At 56.0% G+C, this 20079-nt stretch overlaps 1 protein-coding gene across 1 annotated transcript in view; it reads left to right on the top strand.

The window, feature by feature from the left end:
• SFI1 (SFI1 centrin binding protein) overlaps positions 1-19851 on the top strand; it is a 51729-nt gene extending 31878 nt beyond the window's left edge. Inside the window, exons 13-32 of the mRNA XM_041003468.1 lie at positions 23-89; positions 5026-5156; positions 8324-8405; positions 8641-8819; positions 9183-9258; positions 9685-9780; positions 10144-10220; positions 10963-11065; positions 12431-12527; positions 14744-14904; positions 15264-15338; positions 16198-16272; positions 16387-16563; positions 16651-16904; positions 17504-17584; positions 17713-17884; positions 18748-18880; positions 18968-19046; positions 19466-19577; positions 19654-19851. Coding sequence (XP_040859402.1) covers positions 23-89; positions 5026-5156; positions 8324-8405; positions 8641-8819; positions 9183-9258; positions 9685-9780; positions 10144-10220; positions 10963-11065; positions 12431-12527; positions 14744-14904; positions 15264-15338; positions 16198-16272; positions 16387-16563; positions 16651-16904; positions 17504-17584; positions 17713-17884; positions 18748-18880; positions 18968-19046; positions 19466-19577; positions 19654-19758 — 2332 coding nt within the window. The 3' untranslated portion in view covers positions 19759-19851. The remainder of the gene's footprint in view (positions 1-22; positions 90-5025; positions 5157-8323; positions 8406-8640; positions 8820-9182; positions 9259-9684; positions 9781-10143; positions 10221-10962; positions 11066-12430; positions 12528-14743; positions 14905-15263; positions 15339-16197; positions 16273-16386; positions 16564-16650; positions 16905-17503; positions 17585-17712; positions 17885-18747; positions 18881-18967; positions 19047-19465; positions 19578-19653) is intronic.
• The last annotated feature ends 228 nt before the right edge of the window (positions 19852-20079 follow it).

Genomic DNA, 20079 nt, shown 5'->3' with positions numbered 1-20079 from the left:
TTGACGTTGTGTTTTATTTCAGGACAGCTTTGCAGCACAAGTGTATCAAGTCATGGTTACAGTATACCCGGAAGAGGCAGCACAAGCAGGTATGGGATACTTTGTGGCAGATAGTGCAGCTGGCTGTGCTCTGGGCTGCATTTGCTTGGGAAAAATTCTTGGAAAAAGCCTAGGCCCAGAGGTCTTGGGTCTGAGTTGAAATAGAACATTGGAAAAAGACTCAGGTTTGGTTTTTTTTTTTTTTTTCAGTCCCCATGGTATTGTGAGGAAGTCTGCCCCACTCCCATTCCTTCACCTGCTAGGGAAGAGCAGATGCCCTGAAAGCAATTAGCTGTTAACAGCCGTTTGCATCTTTGCCTCTATTTATTATATGCGTAAGCCTGCCCATCTCCCAGTGTGACCCTTGGGAGGCTCAGGTACAGAGCCTAAATGCTGTGCTGAGCAGTGTGGGACATGATGTCCACCTGGTGTGCCCAGGCGTGTAGGTCAGGATGACAAACTGGCAAGGGAAGTTTGACATCCATGCCCTTACTTCACAACTGTAGCGCTTCTGACTGCGTACACAGGACTGCCTGCTTCCTGTTCTCATGGCGCTCATAATTTAGCAGCAGAGTGGTGAACAACTGAGGTCTCCGGAGACCTCTGGAGTGCTGACAGAGGGAACTCAAGCCTTCGTCTAGGCTGTGGGGGGGATGCTAGTCCAGCAGGCAGTGTGGCCTGAGCCCTGCAGGAGCAGTGCCCTTCTCTGGCCATCCCTGGCAGTGGGTCAGGGGACACAAAAAGCACAATGTGGCCAGTGTCATTTGTGCCGCCGTTTCCAGCATCTCCTCCTGGTGTTGGATCTAACACGTGGATCTCCACGTTGTTCTGACTCCTCCCTGTAGTTGCGGAGATGGAGTCCATTTTCAGGATGATACACACACTGCAGTGGGAGGTGCGCCCTGAAGGAGTACCTGTCCTGATACTCATTTGTCCCTTTACAACTAACTGCACCCCTGCCACCGAGTGTGCTCTCCGCTCTCCGCTTCTCACTGTACCTGCAGTTCTTTACCCCTCACTACCTCTGTCAGGTGCGTGCACTCCTCCCCAGCCCTCCACCTGTGTAGTCTCTCTCTCTTTTTAAGATTCATTTGTTTATTTTTATTGCAAAGTCAGATTTACAGAGAGAAGGAGAAACAAAGATCTTATATCTGCTGGTTCACTCCCCAAGTAGCCATAATGGCCAGACCTGAGCCTATCCAAGGCCAGGAGCCAGGAATATCTTCCTAGTCTCCATGTGGGTGCAGGATTCCAAGGTTTGGGGCTGTCCTCAACTGCTTTCCCAAGCCACAAGCAGGAAGCTGGACAGTATGTGGAGCAGCTGGGACATGAACTGGCGCCCATATGGGATCCTGGCACATGCAAGGTGAGAGGACTTTAACCACTTGGCTGTTACACCAGGCCCAACTGTGTAGTCCTATCAGAGCACTCACTGCACGGTCACCTGTGGACCCATTTCTCCTGCCAGGCTGTGAGCTCCTTAAGGACACTGCCTGTCTCTTTCCCCTTCTTCATCCTGCACAGTGTTTGGCAGAGGGGCTATGCCGACCAGTACCTGGACAAGTAAATGCACAAGTGAACAATAGAACTGCCTTTTAGTGTTTTTTCTTTTAAGATTAATTTATTTTTATCGTAAAGTCAGATATACAGAGAAGAGGAGAAACAGAGAGGAAGATCTTCCATCCAGTGATTCACTCCCCAAGTGAGTGCAATGGCCAGAACTGCACCAATCTGAAGCCAGGAGTCAGGAACCTCCTCCAGATCTCCCATGTGGGTGCAGGGTCCCAAGGTTTTGTGCTGTTGTCGACTGCTTTCCTAGGCCACAAGCAGGGAGCTGGATGGGAAGTAGAGCATCCGGGACAAGAACAGGTGCCGGTATGGGATCCTGGCACATTAAAGACGAGGCCTTTAGCCACTTGGCCACTGTGCTGGGCTCCTGCCTTTTAGTTTTAGTCAAAGTTCATCTTTGGTCCAGGAGTGTGGGTGGGATTACCCCAGATTATGGCCTTTGTGGTGCCCTTGTCCTTCTGTACCTGGGGAATGTTTTTGTCATCCCCAAGAGGACATGGCCACCTGTGCTCCTGTGTGTGTTTAATGCAGGTGTGACAGAATATAGGGAGCTTCTCTAGAGAAAGACTGGGGGGGATAAGGGTCAAAAGGTGTATATTCAGGTTTCTTATTTCCTTTCTGGAAGGAGGAACTTTCCTTCTCCACCTGACCCCCCACCGTTGGTAGAAAGTTAAGGGTCAGGAGGATGCTAGGTACGGTGTGTTAGCCTGCAGTGCTGGCATCCCATGTGGGTGCCAGTTTTAGTCTGAGCTGCTTTGCTTCTGACCCAGCTGACTTCTCATATGCCTGGGAAAGAAGCAGAAGATGGTCCACATGCTTTGGCCGCCGCAGCCGCGTGGGAGACCTGGAAGTCCCAGCTGTCGTGGCCTTTTGGGGAGTGAACCAACAGAAAGAAGATCTTTCTCTTTTTCTTTCTCTCTCTTGTAACTCTGCCTTTAAATAAATTAACGTCCTGGCATGATGGAAGAGCAAGATTGAAGAAGAGTAAGGTTTCTGGGTGTTTGGCCTTGGGTTTGCTCGTGTCCCCACAGAGTGGGGGTGAACGCCTGGCTCTGGCATTCCTCCCTGTGGATGTAGCCCCGAGAGGCAGTGGTCATTCTCGGGTGATTGAGTCTCCCTGCCAGCAGCCTGCAACTGCACTCCTGCTTTCCGACTTTGGCCCTGACCGACTTAGGCCATCCAGGGAACAAGCCCTGGCATAGCAGCTCTCTTTCTCTCTCACCTTAAACAGATCTCCCATTGTGGCCACCTAGGGACTCAACCAGCAGATGGGAGATAGCCCTCTCTTACCATTTCTCCTTCCCTCTCTGAAACTCTGCCTTTCACATAAATGAATGTATACTTTAAAACCACCGCCACCTAGTAGCTTACCGTAATAGCCATTCTGCTGGACAGTCATTGAGCCAGGCATGACCTTGGATGCGGCTGCGCTCCTGCAATTCCTGGGGCCTCAGCTGGCAAGATTCTTGGAGTTATCTAGAAGTTTTTCTGCATGCCTGTCCCATTTCCTGGCCTGGAATGACTTAAAGGCTGGGCTTCCTGGGGGTGTTGGTGTGCAAGGCTGGCTGAGGCCTCTCCAGGAGACTTGGGCTTTCCTTCGGCTCTGGGGCCTTGGCAGAGTTGGACAGAGGGCCTCTGGGGAGGACACAGGCGTCCCAGGGATCCAGGCAGAAGCCTTGTGTTCCTTTGTGTTGCCTCACCCAGGGTCACCTCGTGCTGTGTGAGTCAGAGCAGTCACGGTCCCAGCCAGCTGCAAGGGGAGAGGCCACAGACTGCTTCTCAAGGAAGGAGGTGCAAAGATCCAACAGCTGGATTTTTGGTTAAAAATTGATTTATTTGAAAGACAGTGTTAGAGTAAGGGAAGTTGAGAGATGCAGAGATCAAGAGATCTCCTATTTGCTGATTCACTCCCCAAATTGGCTGCAACAGCCGGAGCTGCACTGGTCCAAAGCCAGGAGCTTCTTCTGGGTTTCCCTATGAGTTCAGGGTTCCAAGGCTTTGGTATTTTAAAACCTCCACACATGGGCCCAGCGTGGTAGCCTAATGGCTAAAGTCCTTGCCTTGCATGTGCCAGGATCCCATATGGGTGCTAGTTTGTGTCCTAGCTGCTCTACTTCCCATCCAGCTTCCTGCTTGTGGCCTGGGAAAGCAATTGAGGACGGCCCAAAACCTTGGGACCCTGCACCCACATGGGAGACCCAGAAGACATTTCTAGCTCCTGGCCTTGGATAGGCTCAGCTCTGGCCATTGTGGCTACTTGGGGAGTGAACCAGCGGATTGAAGATCTTTCTGTCTTTCCTTCTGTCTGTAAATCTAACTTTCCAATCAAATAAATGAATCTTTAAAAAACAAAACTAACAAAGAACGGGGCCTACCACCATGGCCTAGCAGCTAAAGTCTTACGCCTTGAATGCGTTGGGATCCCATATGGGCGCTGGTTCTAATCCCAACAGCCCTGCTTCCCATCCAGCTCCCTGGCTGAGGCCTGGGAAAGCAGTCGAGGACGACCCAAAGCTTTGGGACCCTGCACCCATGTGGGAGACCCAGAAAATGGCTCCTGGCTTTGGATCGGTGCAGCTCTGGCCATTGCAGTCACTTGAGGAGTGAATCATTGGACAGAAGATATTTCTCTCTGTCTCTCCTCCTCTATATATATATATCTGACTTTGCAATAAAAATAAACAAGTCTAAAAAAAAAAAAAAAAAAGAACTCTCCCTCCTGAAATTGAGGCACACCGATCTGGGCCTGTCTCACTCTGAAAATGGGTGGCAGGAGCCGATTAAAAAAAAATAAATAAACCTTCACATTTGTGTAGAAGTTTTTCTCTCCTGCACAAGTTTTGGATCGTGCAGGTATATATCCTCCTGTGTCCCGTGTCTGTGGCAGCCTCATAGAGCCACGTAAACATGTGAAGAATCTGCATGACAAGTTCCATAAAAAACAAAATCAAAACAGAGCACAAAAATCTAATAAATGTTTTAAGCTACAGGAAGCCCCATGTGTATCATGGAATTAAAAGCTGATAGCAAGATGGTAAGTCAGGTGGTAGACATCTAAGCCACCAGGAAAAATGACATGTGTATGTATTTATATATAAATTTCATGGATAATGTGTGTAATGAAAAACTAGGTGTGAACTTCAAAAAATTTTTTTGGTGCTAAAATAAACTTATGTTTGTACTTTGCCATGTACTTCTGGAGGTATCCTGTTATAAACGAAGAATTGCTTAACCCACTTTGAATTCTATCACATTGCATTTTTCACCCAACAGATTAGCAGAAAAATCGAAAGCAATGGTTTTCATATTTTTCTAAAGTCTTCAATGAGAAGCAACCCTCCAGAGGTCTGACCTTGAAAGGTCATTATTATTACGATTTTTAAACAAGAAGCACAAATGCCATCCATTTCCCTTCAGCTGCAGCGGGCCAGAGCAGATGGTCACTTCCAGCAGAGAGCCCTGCCTGCCACCTTCCATGCCTGGCACGGACTCTGGAGGTGGCGCCAGCAGGAAAGCATTCTGTACGTGCGAGCGACCCGCTTCCACAGGTAGGCTTGTGGCAACCCCCGCTTGGGTCAGCTGCCCACGTCCGACTCTGCCTACCACACAGCCCCCTTGTCTTAATGCTTCTCAGCCTCGAGGCTCCGAGTCTCCCTGGTTTTTCCTGTGATGTGGGCTCTCTGATTTCATTGAGCAGGACAGTCAGCCAGTATTCCTCCTGGGAAAAATGTATATCCGATTGCAAGTGCAACCATATAGAGCAGAAGCCCCAGAAGCTCCTGCCGCCCTTCGTCCCTGCTCACTTTTCACAGAGGATCAGGGTGGGTGAGACTGTGTCATCTCGGGGCCCGGCATTCCCGAGGGTGCTGCTCCCTGAAGCACTCAGTTCCCATTCTGCCAGACTCGGCTTTTGGAAGTCTTGTGTTTAGGGGCATCGACAGAGTTGGAAAAGTCAAGGAACAGAGCTTGGGCTTTGTGGGGGCAGACTCGCTCCGAGCAGGTCCTTCCTGCATGGCATGCGTGCGGAACACTAAGGTGGGCACGGTGCAAAATGAGAGGAGGTGCATGTGAAGTCTTCAGAAAGTTTGTGGAAAATGCATATGCGCCAAACACGTACAGATTTCAGTTTTTTCCCCCACGTAACCCATTGTCCACAGCTTTTTGAAGCATGCTGTGTGAACGCACTGTGCGTGTGACACCATTATCTTTGTTAATAATTTCCTTCCTCAGAGACTGAGGGAACAGGCTCCGAATGATAAACGAGCTGCCTGTGGTTGGCAGTCAGGGCAGAGCTGTGCCTTAGATCCCGTCTCTAGTGCAAAGTCCAGCACGTTCTACATCAAAGCAGAAGTCTTCCCAGTGGCCACGTCAGAGGCTTGAGTGTTTCCGAGCTGGTTGGGCTGATGCGCAAGAAACTGTGGACACATAGTTCACAGGGGCAAATCCATGTTCCAGGCATGACAGGGACTCCGGAGCTTAGAGGAAAAACTGGGGAGCCTTGATGTCTCGGGGTGGCTTCCTGTGAGCAGAGCGGGTGAGGGAAGACGAGGAGTGTCTGGTCGTCCTGTAGGTAAATGCCGGACACATGTTTGAGCAGGTGCATGGAAGACTTAGGACACTCAGAGGAAAGGGGCGGGGAGCAGGCATGTAGTAGAGGAAGTTATAATGATCTTGGGTTTGGTGGACTCTGAAGTGCTGGTTTAAGAATCAGCCGGAACTCTGGGCTCCTTGGCACAAAGCCCAAAGAGATGTGCTGAGCGAGTTGGGTCTTGGCTGTCGTAGAGGCTGCTTAGAAACTGCTATCCGCTTCCCCTGTAGTCACAACGCCATCACCATTAGCTAGTTCCCATATTGCGGCCAGGCGTAATACTAACCGGAAAATGACTTCCGCTGCACTTCAACTACATTCCCCTCCCCTGGTTTAGTTCCTTTTAGGAACCAAGCACATAGGCTTGGTTCCACTGCTTTTCTGTACTCTGCATGCCAGGGGAGCAGAAATTGAAGGCACCTTCACAGTGGCTAAGAGGAGCCTCTGAGGGGCTCTGGCTGGGGAGTGGGCTTGGCTGATTGTAGAGCTGTCAGTCCTGGAGACGAGAGGCTGGTGGCCCGGTGGGCTGTGAGAGACCAGGAGTAGCCAGTGGACTCAGGATGCTGAAAACCTGACGTGGATTGTGTCTGTCTGGCTTTGGCCGGGCCTTCTCAGAGAACCTAGACTTTTTGCTCTCTGCCTTTCTGGTTTACAAGGAGGCAGGGCGACTAAGTCCCCTCGCGAGCTGGGCAGGCCGAGCGCAGACCACCGCTCCCCCACCTGCCAGCTCCGTGACTCAAGGCTAGCCCGTCGGTCTGTGTCTGCGCTGCAGGCTCTCGTGTATAAGATGATTTGATAATGGTTCCTGTCTCATAGGTTGTCATGGAAACTAAATGGGTTAATACATGTAAAATACAGAGTGCACAGTACAAATTATTAATGATCCCTCAGCTGCTGGGATTAGAAAACAGGCACAGAGTGGCTTGGCACTTAGCAAATTCAAGTAAATATACGTCCTTATTTTTCAGATGTTTGCAAATAGAGATAACTTCTGGTATAATCTCATGAATTATGACTTAAAAGAGAGAACTCGTTAACCATCTAGTGAAATATATTAGGGATGAGACAAATCTAGTTTGCCTTGGTCCACAGTGAAAGGCATGCGTGCTAAGTAAGTAGTCTGATGCGTTCCCGTGCTCCGTGGACCTGGTTAGATCACTGCAGGCAGGACAGCGTTTCCATCGACACGGACTTGCCTTGACCCCTGTGTTGGAAATCAGCCGGCCAGTATCCGTTCGCGCCTGTCTCTGGATCTCCTGTTCCATTTCTGGGTCTGTCCTTAATGCCGTCACCACCCTCTCTTCAGGACTCTGTTCTCATAGGAGCCTCTGATGCCAAGGGGGGGGAGCCTGCCTTCTTCACCGTCTTTCTAGATGACTTTTATTTATTCCCCAATGAAGTCTGCAGTCACACTGCTGTTCCCATGCGGAGCCCACCCCCCCCACTTCCCCGCGTCGGGCAGGTTTCCTCCCGTTTTTCTCAGCAGTGTTTTGTCATTTTGCACAGAGGTTTTGTGTATTTTGTTAAATGTATCCCTACGTAGTGTACATCTTTTGATACTATTGAAAATGCTATTTTTTAAAGATTTATTTACTTTTATTGGAAAGGCAGATTTTTGCAGAGGAGAAACAGAAAGATCTTCCGTCCACTGGGTCACTCCCCAGATGGCAGCAGTGCCTGGGAGTGAGCTGATCCAAGGCCAGGGGGCAGGAATTTTTTCCAGGTCTCCCACATGGGTGCAGGGTCCCAAGGCTTTGGACCATCCTCTACTGCTTTCCTAGGCCACAAGCAGGGAGCTGGATGGGAAGTGGAGCAGCCAGGACACAAACTGGCGCCCATATGGGATCCTGGCACATGCAAGGCAAGGATTTTAGCCACTAGGCTATTGCACTGGGCCCTGTTGGATTTTTTGTTTACATTTTTTAGTAGGAACAGATTTCATGTCTTTTATAGACACAGTTTTAAAAAGATAACGTCTTGTCTCCCTGCCTCAATCTCCCTCCCTCTTTCCTCTCTTCTCAGTCCTTCCCTTCCATTTCCTTCCTTCCTTCCAGCTACCCATGCATCCATCCAACCACCCTGTTTTAAGTGCCCCACTGTTACTCACTTGGTATGTTTGCTTGTTAGGGAGACGCTGGAGAAGAAAGCGTTTTCCCTCTGGTGGCAGAAGATGCTGGAACATCGAGAGAACCGCTTGGCAGAGAGAATGGTGAGAAGCTGCGGGTCACCTGAACCTGGATTGGCACCGCCCCCCGCCGACGCCAAGGCTCGCAGGGCAGGGCAGGGTCTGGGGCATCGGGGTCCTTGGTCAGTCTCTGCTGCTCCCAGGCGCCCGTTTCTTTGGCTGCAGCCATTGTCTCTGGCCTTGTGGATCCCTGCCTGGCTGCTGTGCGCCCTGTTCCCACAGCGTGTTCTGTATTCCTTCCCTAAACATCCCATCTCAGGCCATCCTCTTCGCGGAGCAGCAGTTACTGCGCAGGTCCTGGGCCGTGTGGCGCCAGCAGGCAGCAGCGCGTCACCGGGAGCAGGAGTGGCAAGCCATGGCCTGCGCCCACCACTGCCATGGGAGGCTCAGGAAAGCATTCTGTACCTGGAGGGACAGTGCCTGGAGCCTGCGAACAGAGTGAGTGGTCGGCACTGCCTTGGGAGCCCCTCCCCGCCCAGCATGCACTGCTGTACAGCCCTCTGTGACACGGACCCATCCCGAGTGATTCCAGTTTTTACTCACCATGTGCCTTGAGGGGCAGGACCTTGCCACCACCACTGTGTACTCTGAGGACCTCATCCCTCAGCACACACACATGACGACCTCCCCTGTTAGAGGGTTCAGCCACTTGCACCTGGGTGGGCTTTGCTAGTACTTGATACCCCAAGGGAGAGCCCCAAACTGAAGCCCTGGGTGGGGGCCCAGGGGCTGCATCAGGACAGCCCCAACTGGAACGGCTGCTGAGTTCTGCGTGTTCCTCTGCCCTTCTCCCTTGCCCAGGAGGACGGGCAGGGCACAGGCTGTGAAGATGCACTCGGCGCGGCTCCTGCGTTGGGCCTGGAGCAGGTGGCAGGAGGTAAGGCAAAGAGTGGGCCATCCCACTGTGGCTTTTGGACAGACAAGCTGTGTACTCAGGTGGTGCTCCGTCAGATGGGCTCCCCCTCCGCCCCACAGCTCATCCTCCCCGAGCTGAGGGGGAAAGTGCAAATTTGGTTTTCAAAGACGATTGGCCTGCAGTTTCTGGTTCTCTGAGGTGCTCGGCTGTTCTTATGTGAACTCACCATGCACAGGAACCTACCGGGGTCACATACTGTCTAAGCTAGCACTGACCTCACTGCCATGACGCAGGCCTGCTCACTGCCCACTCACAAGGCCCTCATTCACAAGTGAGAGGACCCAGAGGCAGAGAGGGGGCAGTACCTTCCCTTCACTCTTGCAGCTGTGCCAGGGGAGCCAGGTCTGGCCCGCCCGCCTTACCCCGCTGCCCACCCTCTGCCTGCAGAGCCTGGCCCTGCAGAGAGCCGAGCAGCGGAAGCTCCTGCGGGCAAACCTGCACCATCAGCGTGCCCAGCTGCGCCAGGCACTGCGGAAGTGGCTGGTAGGAGCTCCTGCTTTCCACCCTGTGCCTGCCGTGGGGTCCCAGGAAGTTTCTGGAAACTGTTTCCCTCCTTTATTCCTCTTGCCCATCAAGCACAGCGCTTCCCCAAGTCACACACAGGTGCCCCTGAAGTGGGTGTCAGAGGGCATGCTCCTTGGAAGGTCGCTAGGTGGGGAGCTGCTCAGGGTGGGGCGGGGAGGGGGGCTAGGGATTGCAGGACGGCTCCCCCTCCCCGCCCTGCAGGCCTCTGTTTGCTCTGCACCCTATGTGAGTGCTGTGGGTATGGCATTCCCTACGAAGCCTGTCTGGAGCAGGGACAAGACTAGATTCAGGGGTGAAACCCCAGCCCTCCTGTCTCCACAGACTTACCGGGAGCAGGTGCAGCGTGTCTTGCAGGAGGTGGCTGCCAGGGAGAGGCGGCACCACAGGCGGCTACTGCGGTGAGTCCCTAACCCACCCAGGCCGGGCTGAGGAGCCAACAGGCCAGGCCTGTGCGGGGCTTGGACCTGAGAGCCTCCCCCTGCTCCTGCTGGGGCTCGGACCTTTCTGCAGCCAGCACAGTGACTGCTGGGCACAGGCTGGGCCACGGGAGCCTGTGGGGGCTTGCCTATCCTGCTGCTTTGAGCACGTTCTTCCTGCTTTACACCTGCAAGGAGTGGGGTCACCTGCCCCTCACTGGGGAGGGCACTTAGGCAGGCAGGCCCATCCTAGGCCCATCCTCCTAAGCCCAGCTCTGGGTTTACTCCTTTCCTGTAGTCCTGGCTCCTGTCCTGCCCCCTCTTCCTTTGTGATGGTTTGTTACACACTGCTCTGCAGTGTGAGGACAGTTGGCCTTGTGACCTTTACAAGTATCCATGTGTACTCTGGAGCCCCATATGTGACACGGCAGAATGACAAGGACACCCTGAGGTCCTGCACACACACCCTCCCTCCACCTTCCCTGGTCCCTGTGCTTCTGTTGTCACAGCGTGAGTCACCTCGCCCCCTCCCACCCCCCACCGCCTCCAGACATTCCTGAATACAGGGAACAATGAGCGAGTGCTGTCAGTACCAGCCACGAGTGGCTGTGAACCTACTGTCAGTGAGACAGCCTCAGAGGCACGAAGTCCCTGGCCCAGGTGGAAGTGTGGTTCCCAAAGCTTCCCCTGCTGAGGGCGTTTGCCCTGGGCCGTGCACCTGCAGGTGGGCGTTACACCGCTGGAGGCAGAACACCGTGGCCCGTGTAGATGAAGCCAGGAGAGCCTCTCGGGCAGAGGCTCACTACAGAAGGACCCTGTGTTCCAAGGTGAGGTTCGGGAGACAAGCAGGTGATCACCTGGGGGGCTTGGGGACTGTCCCAGCAGGGGCTGGACATGGTGCCAGAGATCAAACAGGAGGCCCAAAGCGTGGGACTCCTCCGGCCTGTCCGTGGGAAATCTCACCTGTGGAGTAAAGACTGATTCTAATAAGAACTAGTTCCGGCGCAGGCACCGGGACGCCTGTGTCCCGCATTGGAGGGCCTGGGTTCAAGTCCTGGGCTCAGCTGCAGACTCGGCTTCGTGCTACCACAGCCTGGAAGCAGTGCCATACGTGGGCTTCAGTGTTTGGGTTCTCATCACCGTGTGGGAGATGTGGGGTATGTCGCTGTCTCTCAGCTCTGACCTGATCCTGCTTATTGAGGGAATTTGTAAGAAAGTGTTTTCGTCTTCATTTTATTTGAAAGGCAGACACAGAAATGACCTGTCTGCTGGTTCACTAACCAGATGCCCACAACAGTCTAGTCTGGGTCAGGCCGATGCCAGGCACCAGGCTTCCCTGTAGGTGGCAGGGTCCCAGGTCCCTCCAGGGTGCACGTTAGTGACAAGCTGTAATTGGAAATGGAGCCGGGACTTGAACCCTGGGCATTCTGATGCGGGATGTGCACATCCCAGGCAGCCTGAGGACTGCTGCACCCAACAGCTCGCCGGCAGAGCGCCCACCCCGGGTTCACGCCCTAAATGTCCACCATGGCCAGACCCGAGCCGGGCAGAGGCTGAGAACACAAGTCCGTGTCTCCCGCATGGGTGGCAGGAATCCAAGAACCACTGCTTCCCAGGGCGCCCATCAGTGCAAAGCTGCCACCAGGAGCAGCCGGGACTCGCGCAGGTGCTCTGATACGGCACACGAGCATCGCAGCCAAACCACTGGTCACTGGCTGCAGGCACGGCCTCCTGGGAGGAGGAGCAGTGATGCCGGCAAGGCCCCGTCTGTTCTCCAGGGCATGCTGCCCTGGAAGGAGAGCAGGAATCGTGCTTAGCTTCAGTGCTCAGAGGCCCAGGCACCGGAGACTGTGCAGTGGGTCAGGGGCCACCCTGGTGACCAGTTTTTTTTTTTTTTTTTAAGCGTTTTGTTACTGTGATTTTACTTTCTCATACGAACAGGACAGACAAGTGCGTGTTCTGTTTGCTAAATAATATCAGGATTAAACCTGTGTAATGACTTTCTCATGGCATGAGAGGAAGTTTTTCTGCCACAAAAGCCCCTGCACCCGAGGTACCAGGCTCCCCGCAAGGGGCCTAGGGCTTGCATGGATAGCAGCCGCCTCTGGAATGGGCTGGAATGGGGCAGGCGTGGGCTGTCCCCAGAAGTCAAGATGTGGGCTGCTGGCCCCTCTGTCCCTCCCTGCCTACAGGTCCTGATCCAGTGGCGGGAGGTGGCCTCCGTGCGGATCTATTACCGACAACGGGCAGCCTGTACCGTTGTGGAGGCTCAGAAGGCGCTGGAGAGAGGTAAGGGGGAGGCCTGCAAGCAAGGCGCCTCGAAGAGCGGAATGCCTGAGGTACCCTCTGCTCCCCAAGTCTGTCTCTCCATCCGTACTGGTTCTCTGCTGCTGTGTAGCGGAGTACCATAGGCCCCGGGGAAGGGGGCAGGGAGAGAAGGGGGTGATGTCTTTCTTTTTTCTTTCTGGTGGCCGCACCTAAGCCAGTCCCTGCCTGTGGACACACCACCCCACTTCACCCCTGCTTCCAGCCCCATGTGGTCTCTCCCTGGCCCTGAGTCCTTCCCTACAAGGACACTGGTGTTGTTGAGGATCTGGTCTGCTCCAGTCTGACATTGTCCTGACTGATGAGGTCTGTGCCAGCCCTAGGCCCAGTGTCCCGGGAAGGATGAGGAGGGGGTGGCCTGGCCTGGCACACCTCAGGCTGCCATCCAGCTAATGAGAAAGGCTGAAGCTTGAGATCCGCAGGGAATCAGGGAATGGATCTGGAAGGACGGGGCACGAGGAAGGGGCTTGCCAGGGCAGCCCCCGTCACATTTGGGTCCCACCGACTGTCCCCCCATATCCAGGTTCATGTGTGTTCAGGGACCAGAGTGTCTGACTTCACTCATGAGTTACACAGATTCCCCGGGACACTGGGACGTCGTCCCTGACACAGCCAGGTGACACACAGGGATGCTCGTAGTTAGAATAAATGAACTTGTAAATGATGTGACAGTAATTTGCAGTGGTGTAAGTTGGACCACAGAGACCAGTCACGTTGTCAGATTGGCTTCCTTGATTTTTTTTTTCTTATTCTGTGAGTCTATATTTATGAACATGCAGAGTAGACAAACCTGCAGACAAGGTACAGCAGCAGTTCCTGGGGCAGGAAGGCTGCGTGATTTGATACTGGGTGTCTCTGGGGTGATGAAAATGTTTCTGTTTTTGAATCTTATTATTATTTTTTAAGATTTATTTTATTTGAAAGGCAAAGCTACAGAGTTTCAAAATGAGAGTTCTTCCATCCATTGGTTCACACTTCAGATGACCACAGCAGCTCAGGCCAGTGGCTTCCTACGTCTGCTCCATGGCACAGATGTGTCCTCCTCTGCTTGGCCCATGGCCCCAGCTCAGAGCCCAGCGCCATGTTCTTCCCTGCCAGGAGAAGCGAATGGGTTTTGCCCACTTCTTGGCCTCTGTGTGGGCAGGGCTTTTGCAACCAGTGCCGTAGGCTCCATCAGTCGGTTGCTTTCCTCCATGTGCCCCAACTCGTGGCCACACTGGGAGGGATCCAGCTCAAGCTGTGGCCTGAAACGGCTCCTCTCCAAAGTGCTTGCCATATAGGGGATGGCAGCCCGTGAGGGGCCCTGAGGCCACCATGTCCATCACAGCACAAGGGACCACAGGGCACTGCACAGAAGCAGTGCATGGTGTACACCTTGGGCTGGGTGCTGGGCAGGGAGGAACCAAGGGCAGCCTGGCTGTGCTCATCTGTGGTACCCATTTCTTGGGTTGCCAAGAGGACTCGGTGCAATAGTCAAGACGGAGAGGTGCAGACAGATGACTGGGCCAGACCGTGTCGGCGCCCGGCGTCACAGTTGGCCTGCGCTGCCTGACCCGTGATGCTGCACTTGGAGTGTTTCCCTACTGGGTTTTGATCGTGTATTGATTATTCCTATTCCCCTCTTTTGAAATGGGATGTCCTGCCATTATTTTTTGGCAGCATGATTCTTGGAAGTGTGCAATACAGAGTTGACTGCCGGCCACCTGCCCCTGAGCAGGGCTCCCTGGTACGAGTGCTGCCTGCAGAGCCCTGGCAGCTGGGACAGCCTGGCATATGCTGCCCCTCCTACCCACCTGCCCGGGCTTGCGGCTCAGGCCGCTTTGACTCCTGTTGGAATGAGCTGCTTCCTCCTGCTCTTCTTCCTCTGCCCCTTCCTCTTCTCCCGCCTACTCCATCTTCTTCCTGCTGTCCTCAGCTCTTCTTCCTCAGGCCCAGGGTCTCCCGTGTGCCTGGGCCAGGCAGCTGCTTGTGGGTGGCTCTGGGATGGTAGGCACAGCAGTGGCTAGCTGAGCTGGTTCCAGTCCTCAGGTGCTTGCTCCCATAGAGGGCTAGAGCTGGTCAGAGAGGAACTGTCTGACCCCCAGCTCTGTTCCCGCACATACATCGTCCAACTGGAACCTTCCCTGTGGGTCCTCACTGGTGGAAACCTCCAGGACCCACTCTGGCACTGTCTTCCCCAGGCCGTCTGCGGACCTGGTTCCGGCGCTGGCGGGACTGCAGTCGGAGGTCAGCCCAGCAGCGGGCCCAGCTGGAAAGGGCAGCCCAGCATCACGGCCGGCAGCTGCTGCAGGAGGGCCTGGCACAGTGGAAGGTGTACCACCTGGGCTGCGTCAGGAAACGGGTGAGGCAGATGGCAACTCTGCAGGCTCCCCTTTGTCCCGGGAGACCTTAGGGCCAGGGACCATCCCTCAGGAAGGTATCTTTCCTGACAGAACCCATAGCAGCCTATGTGTGCGGCTGGGTGGTTGTGGGTCCTGGGGACTGGAGCAAGGCCACAGGAGGCAGCCTGAGCATCAAGCAGAGGCCAGCCCCAGAACCCTGGCTTGCCAGAGCTGGGTGCCAAACACTTGGGTCTGCAACAGAGACTTTGGCATGGCCCAGGAGGATGATCATTTGTACCTGGGCTGCTCCTTGCAGTCGCCCCAGAGGCCCTGGTTGCAGCTCGGGGACCTGACTCCCCGGTGTCTGATGTCTCCCCAGCTGCTGCAAAGGCAAGGTGCCCGCCTCCTGGCACGGCGGCTCAGCTGGACCTGCTTCCACCAGTGGAGACGACAGGTGGGAGCCGTGCACACCCCACCCCCCATTCCCCACTCCCCTCCTCTCGCTGGCTTGTGGGGCCTGGGCTACAGGTGACGTTGGCCCACTCCTCTGGGTCAGCCTTGGCACTGTCACCCTCGGTCCACCAGCCACACCTTTTTTTTTTTTTTAAGAAGATTTATTTATTTATTGGAAGGTCAGATATACAGAGAGGAGGAGAGACAGAGAGGAGGAAAATCTTCTGTCTGATGATTCACTCCCCAAGTGAGTGCAATGGCCGATGCTATGCCGATCTGAAGCCAGGAGCCTCTTCCGGGTCTCCCACGCGGGTGCAGGGTCCCGAAGCTTTGGGTCGTCCTCGACTGCTTTCCCAGGCCACAAGCAGGGAGCTGGATGGGAAGTGGAGCTGCCGGGATTAGAACCGGTGCCCATATGGGATCCTGGCGCTTTCAAGGCAGGAACTTTAGCCGCTAGGCCATGCCGCCCCAGCCACATCTTTTTATCCATGGCCGGTAGGCCAGTCAAGGCCTGCTTTCTCTTGCTACAATGTCATATTTAAAACACATTGGTGTGGTAACCACAAAATTATTAAGAAATGCACTTTCATGAAAGCTGCATTCGGATGTGCCCAGGAAGCCCCTCCAGCCTGCAGGTCTTGCTTGCAGCCCAGACTTGTGCCCTTCCTTTTCCCTACTCCCTAAACCACGTGACTCAGTGGACTGCCTGCACCTGCTGCCTCCTTACCTGGCGGCACGCCTTGATCCTCAGGAGTGTGGTGAGGCCCTCGCAGCCAGGCAAGGGGAGGGAGGATATCAGTGGAGCAGGGTGGCTTCCTGGAGGAGGTGGTGTGGACAGAACACGGTCTTTCTGGTCCTAGCTGGAGGCCAGGAGGCAGGAGCAGCAGGCCACGGCACGGGCCCTGTGGTTCTGGGCCTTCTCACTGCAAGCAAAGGTAACGGCCCACCCCGGGGAGGGGTGAAGGAGGTGAGTGATCCATGGGGTGGATTTGGGGTGGAGGGACCCCAGCAGGTGACTTGAGGGTCAGCCTCGCGCTCTGCCCTCGGAGGTGTGGACAGCATGGCTGGGCTTCGTGCTGGAGAGGAGGCGCAAGAAGGCGCGGCTGGAGCAGGCGCTGCAGGTCTACCACCAACAGCTCCTCCGACAGGGCGCCACGCAGCTCCTGCGCTTCACTGCAGACAGGAAGGCCGCTCGGCAGCAGCTGCAGGCGCAGCAGCAGGTCCAGGTAGGCCCTGGGCGCCCCCAACCCCGCCTGCCGTGGAGTGAGCTGGGTGAGTCGGCAGGAGGCTGACAGACGGGGATCACCTTGCAGGCTGCCCACAGTCTCCACCGTGCAGTCCTCCGCTGCGCCCTGCTTTGGAAACACAAAGTGCTGGGCAGGGGGCCTCGGCCCGCAGCCCCCGTAATTCCCAACAGGCGAGTGACGTTTGAGGGTCCCCTCCTCGATCGCGCTGCTCTTCAAGCTGTGGACGCCACCCTGGATACCAAGAGGCCCCGAGCTCCCTGGCCCCAGGGCATCCTAGACAGTGCAGCCCTGGCCGCTGGGGAGCCCTCCCTGCGGCAACTGTGAGTCCCCACCCTGGCCATCACCACCTCCTCACATTCATGTGAAGCAGGCCAATCACGGCCACGCTCCGGGGCTGCTGAGGCTCGGGGAAGGGATGGGGGTGATTCCCCAAACCCCCCCACTTCCTGCCGAAGCTCAGGAAGCTGGTGTCCCTTCCTCCACTGCTTCCTGGTTGTCTTCTTTGCTGACCCAGGAAATGACACATGAAACTGACACAGCCCTGCTCCTGCCCTCCCTGGGTGGTCTTTGCAGACCCCGTGCTGTGACAGTGGCAGCCCTGAGTGGATACCTTGCCAGGAACTGCCCAGGCCCTGGAGCAAGATCTGGGTGGCTCTCCACAGCCCACCCCTGCCCACCCCTCTTCCTCCCTGAACTTGACAGTACCCTGTAACTTAGTCTGTGTTGCCAGAGCAGAGGCACAGGTTGGGTGCCACGGGTGCAGCAGCCCCACGAGACAGATTGCCTGCATGCCCGCCAAGCGTTGTTGCCTGACCTTGGCCGAGAGCCCGGCCTTCAGTGTCCCCGCGAGGCTGAGGGGAGCCCAGGCCCCTGTGGTCTGGTCCCGTCAGCCCCAGGAACAGCCCACGTTTCCCCGCAGCGGTGCTGCAGTCTTGGCAAGGAAGCAGCCGCGACGCCCACACTTCCTGCTGGAGCCTGTGCAGAGCCTTGGGTCCTTGGGGTACGACACCTGGGCGGTGGGGGGGCTGTGTGGGGGCTGGGGGTTGGTGAGCTCCCATTTCCCAGTCCAGACTCCACCCAGGGAAGGGTCTGTAGGCTGAGCAGACCCCCTGCCCTCCCTCTGCTCAGGACTGAGAAGCCACAGGCACGTGGCCAGCCCTGCCCTTCCCTCCTGAGACCCCTCCAGCCGGGGGCCCTGGCGAGCGCCCCACACCCAAAGCTGCCCCCAGGGGCAAGTGCAGGCCCAGAACTGCTGCCTCCTTCCTCCTTTGTGCCCCGCGGGGCCGGAGCACCAGCAAGGGTAAGTTCTCCCAAAGCCTGGTCCCTGACTCCATCCTCTGGGCTTGCCCCTAGTGCCATAGCTGCTTTTGTTCTGGCACCTGACGAGCCACTCACTCCCCAACAAGCATGGGCGCCCCAGTACACCAGGCGCAGAGGGGACACTGCAGCCGAGGCCCCTGCCTCGGGAGACTCCGGCCTAGTGGCCAGCAGTCCTGTCGGGTCAGGCTGGCCGTGGGAATTAGGGCATCGCTGAGAGCGGGGTGAGGCTGCTGTGTGTGGTCCATGTGACTCGGCCATCACGGTGGATGTGGAGTGAGAACAGGTAGGACCTGCCCCAGTGGAGCAGAGGGAGGGAGCCCAGGCTGAGCCCTAAATTCTGGCCTGAGTAGCAAGGGAAGGGGCTCTTGATAAGAGGTGGAACAGGGTGAGTCAGTGCTGGGTCTGGCTTGGCAGGGAGGTCCAGCCATAGCTCGATGGAGTCTTCTGCATGGCTCAAGGTAAACCCCCAGAGCCAGCCTTGGGAGTGGGGTACAGGGGAGACTCACTTGAGCAGCCAGCTTGTAGGGTCAAGGGCGCAAGCCTGGAAGGGGCGTGTGGTGGAAGTTTGCTTCTACAGAGAATGACTGATGTGGGTGTGGGCTGGATGCCGGGAGCTGTGGCTTAGGGCTGGGAGTAGATGACAGTTGGGTAAAGCCCCCGAAGAGCAGCTGGGGCAGTGCTAACCCAGGCACTGGGGCAGGACCCGACTGGCTGTGCCCCAGCCTGCCCCACCCCTGCAGGGTGCCGGGGCAGCAGGTTGAATTAGAGACAAGGGCTTGGTACCCTCTCCCAGGTCTTCCTCCTGGCATCCCTGCCCAGTGTCTGCCCCTCCTTCCTCTCCAGGTGTCAGCCCTCCTGACCTCTCCTGGACTTAAGATCCAGGACCCTCCACCCCCGACCAGTGTGCCTAACCCCCACCTGCTGCTCCCGGGGGACTTCACGGGTACCAGGGCTGAGCCTGGCCCTGAAGTGGCAGGTGGGTACTTGGGCCTCCCCTAACTCCAGAGACCTGCTACTATTCACTCCATCCAGCAGGATAGAGCACCCTGTCCTGTTGTCACAGGCCACACGGACCTTGAGGACGAGCTGGAGGGGATCCAGCAGCAGCTGCAGCGCTACCAGACCACCCAGCAGAACCTCAGGTGAGGTCCAGGCGCAAGTGGCTGCAAGGCCGCAGGCAGCTGCCGGGCCCTGGGGTGCTCTGCTTCCGGTGGGGCTGGGAGTCCACAATCCTGCTTTGGAAGGACCTTGCCTCCTGCCGGGAGTGAGGGGACACTTGGCAGAGCAGAAATCCTCACTGGGCCTCTGGCACTCTGGCATCCAGGAGACAAGACAGCAGGCCGTTGCCCCTGCCTTCGGCTTCCCTCACCCCCTGCCCAGCTGCTGTCTGCTGGGGAGATGGAGGCTATAGGAGAGCAGGGTTGGCTGCCAGGCCTACCCCTGCGGGGCCTCTTCTCTCCCATCCCATCCCGCCCCGCCTAGCAGGTACACTGCTTCCCGTGAGGAGGGCACCTCTGGGGCCCTGCAGGGACCTGGCATGTGGCTGTCTTCTTTTCCTCAGGTCCTGTCAGCGCCAAGCAAGCAGCCTGCGCAGGTGGCTGGAACTAAGCAGGGAGGAGCCCAGGCCCGAGGACCAGGCTGAGGAGCAGCAGGTGCAGAGAGAGCTGGAGGAGGTGAGGCTGCAGGCCGGCCCCTGGATGGCCCTGGGCTGTGCCTCCTTGGCGGGGTCTCATGCTCCCCTGCCTGCAGGTGGAGATGGAAATCCAGCAGCTGGCTGAAGAGCTGCGGGCCCAGCGCCAGCCAGTCGGGGCTTGCATTGCCCGCATCCAGGCCCTGCGGCAGGCTCTGTGCTAGGCTGCTGGCCCTGCCCTGCGGGGGTGGCCCTGGGCCATTTCCAGAATGGAACACAAAGCCACAATGGATTTTATATTTCTTATTTCAAAATGTTTTGCAATTAAATGAATTACTGTTCTGAAGTCTCCCACTTTTCATACAAAAATACTACTGATACAGTTGAAAAAGTTCAATGACTTCTCCTGCAGGAGAAGTTCACAGTGGCTCCAGGATCACCAGAGTCCAGCCCTGTCCCCACCACTGGGCTCCCCCAGGGCTGCACCCCTGTTTTCTGGACCCTGACCCACTCCATGACACTGTCCAAGTCCCATTCTCCAGGGA

This window comes from Ochotona curzoniae, unplaced genomic scaffold (genome assembly GCF_017591425.1).
Source record: "Ochotona curzoniae isolate NIBS_2020 unplaced genomic scaffold, NIBS_Ocur_1.0 scaffold_274, whole genome shotgun sequence".
In the NCBI taxonomy this organism is placed as follows: Eukaryota; Metazoa; Chordata; class Mammalia; order Lagomorpha; family Ochotonidae; genus Ochotona; species Ochotona curzoniae.
The sequence above is the reverse complement of the archived record's forward strand: the minus strand, read 5'-3'. Positions and strand labels throughout refer to the sequence as shown.